Source organism: Nematolebias whitei, chromosome 4, assembly GCF_014905685.2.
Source record: "Nematolebias whitei isolate Nwh7 chromosome 4, NemWhi1, whole genome shotgun sequence".
NCBI lineage: Eukaryota > Metazoa > Chordata > Actinopteri > Cyprinodontiformes > Rivulidae > Nematolebias > Nematolebias whitei.
The window spans coordinates 35696552-35699395 of NC_056501.1; the positions used below are offsets into that span (position 1 = coordinate 35696552).

General features: G+C 44.8%; 1 protein-coding gene across 1 annotated transcript in view; it reads left to right on the forward strand.

Annotated features, from left to right (window-relative positions):
* The window catches only part of st3gal5 (ST3 beta-galactoside alpha-2,3-sialyltransferase 5), an 18776-nt gene that overhangs the window by 11925 nt on the left and 4007 nt on the right, over positions 1-2844 (forward strand). The window contains exons 4-5 of the mRNA XM_037675414.1: positions 481-617; positions 754-940. Coding sequence (XP_037531342.1) covers positions 481-617; positions 754-940 — 324 coding nt within the window. The remainder of the gene's footprint in view (positions 1-480; positions 618-753; positions 941-2844) is intronic.

A 2844-nucleotide genomic window follows, 5' to 3' on the forward strand; every position in this document is an offset into this window, starting at 1 on the left:
TGGATGTGTTGACCTGTCTTCATGGACGTGTTGGCCTGTCCTCGTGGACGTGTTGGCCTGTCCTCATGGACATGTTGACCTGTCTTCATGGACATGTTGACCTGTCCTTAAGGACGTGTTGACCTGTCCTCATGGACGTGTTGACCTGTCCTTAAGAACATGTTGACCTGTCCTCATGGACGTGTCGACCTGTCCTCCTGGACGTGTTGACCTGTCCTTAAGGATGTGTTGACCTGTCCTTAAGGATGTGTTGACCTGTCCTCATGGACGTGTTGACCTGTCCTTAAGAACATGTTGACCTGTCCTCATGGATGTGTTTACGTGTTCTCATGGATATATTATGTGTCCTCATGGACATGTCCTCATGAACATGTGTTCTTGGACGTGTCCTCATGGATGTGTCAATGTGTCCTCATGGACGTGTTTATGTGTCCTCATGGTCGTGTTGATGTGTCCTCATTAACATGTTCTGTCCTCCAGCTGCCAGCTCCTGATTCTAACCCTCTGCCTGAGAGCTCCTCTGGTAAATGTCGGCGCTGTGTGGTTGTGGGAAACGGCGGCATCCTCCGAGGCCTGGAGCTCGGCTCTCTGATTGACCGCTTTGACACCGTCATCAGGTTAGAGACAGACTTTGCAGACCTGGTTCTCAAAAACTGTTCCCTGTCACTATTCTGTGTGTGGACTCAAAGAACCTGATGTGACATTGGGTGTGTAAACACAGATTTGTGATGAAGTTCTGTCTCTGCGTTTCAGGTTGAACAGTGGTCCTCTGGAAGGCTTCAGCGATGATGTTGGAAATCGAACCAGCATCAGAATGAGTTACCCAGAGGGCACGCCGCTGCACTGGGTCGACACCGACCCACAGGCTGTGTTTGTAGCCGTGGTGTACAAGAGGTCTGACCTGAGCTGGATCTCTTCCATGATCAGCAGGCTCAGCGTGGTGAGTGCAGGAGGGCCCACTTCTCCAGCATCCTGGTTTCTTTAAGGATGTTCATATTTAGAGGATCAGAGGACCATAGAGGACCAGATTGAACTTTTTTAGATTTTTCTACCTGGATTATTGAGCATGCATCAGGATGTTCATATTTGTTCTTACCTGTTTGATGCCTCTGTTCACTCTGTGTGGAACACTATGCTCCCTAACATGGTTTGTGTTCTGTGGATCATCTGAGCTGTATGTAGAACCACAGGGTGTCAGGGATCAACAAACAGGACATCAGCAGCTCTGGCACAGATACCTCAGTCACATTTCTCTTGTATTCTCCTCATGAGCTTCATTACCTGACAGACACAAAACAGATAAATAATGATTGGAGACGAGAAGCGCCTCTCAGTGAGGCTGCAGCCTCAGACACCCCGTCTACCCTGTCTGTTGTTTGTTTGTGTTTTTTTGGATGGACTGTACTGGAATATAATTTTGTTGTGCTTCTGTGCAATGACAATAAAGCTGATTCTGATTAGGAGAAGAGTTCCATCTTGCCAGCAATAAACCACAGGAGGTGTGGCTGTGCCTGCAAAACATTACAAACTACAGAGAAGAGGTCTAGAAGTTTACTACCTGTATTGAACATCACTAAAACTATGGAGATCATGGACTTCAGGAAGCATAACACTGACATGGACCCCCCACCCCCCTTATCAACTATGAGTGTGGAGAAGGTTCACACATTCAGGTTGCTGGTGTCTTGATCTCAAGTGACCTCTCCTGGATAGAGAACAACACAAGTTCAAGTCAATTTTATTGTCATTCACATCACATGGTACATGCGTGGAACAAAATTATGTTCTCTGGGTCCCAGTTACACCCAAAAATAGCAACAATATAAAGTGTAAAAAGAAATGTCCACTGTCATTAAGAAGGCCCAGCAACGACTCCACTTCCCAAGTGTCCTCAGGAAGAACAACGTGGATTAAAACAGCTACTGACCTTCCATCGCTCATCCATTGAGAGCCTCCTGATGTGCTGTACTTCAGAAAGGCACAGGAGCTGCTCTGAGGCAGACCAGGGGAGGCTTCAGAAGATGATCCAGGCAGCACACCAGAGTTTTGGCTGCCTTCATCCCTCCCTGATGGACATCTACATCTCCCTCTGTCTCTGCAGAGCACAGAACATCTCCAAGGACGGTTCTCATCTCGGGTCTCAATTGTTGGAGCTTTGTCCCTCTGGCAGGTCCTACAGATGTATCAAAACCACAACTAAGACTGAGGAACCATTTCTTTCTCAGAGTCTCAACCGTTCTGAACTCTCATATTGCTCTGATCTCAGTCAGACTTCCTTGTCACCAATAATAAAATATTAATAATATTTTATTTTATTACGTTTGTTTATTTACATTATGCTACAAAATGTAGATTATATTTTGGAACATAGTTGGTTTGCATTTCCCTTGCACTAAAAATGGAGAAGCTCATCAATCTCTTTGTACTTTCTGTTTGATGACAATAGAGAGTCAGAGTTTCTTTATTGTCATTCGCACCTCATGTGGTACATGTGGTGGAGCGAAATTATGTACACAGGGTCCCAGTTACATCCAACAATAAAATGTATAAGAAAAACAGTAATAACATCTAAGATATGAACTAAGAAAAACATCAACCAAATATACACTAAGCACTCATAACATAAAAACATTGAACATCAGCACAAACATGAACATGAGTCTGTGAGCAGATGTGCACGCATGAACACATCAACATTGAAACAGATCAGCAGCAACATGAAACAGATCAGCAGCAACATGATATGGTTCTTCACAGTGATTATTCTAGTTAGAGATTCATGAGTCTAACAGCCTCAGGGTAGAAGCTGTTCCTCAGTCTAGTGGTTCTACACTTAATGCTCCT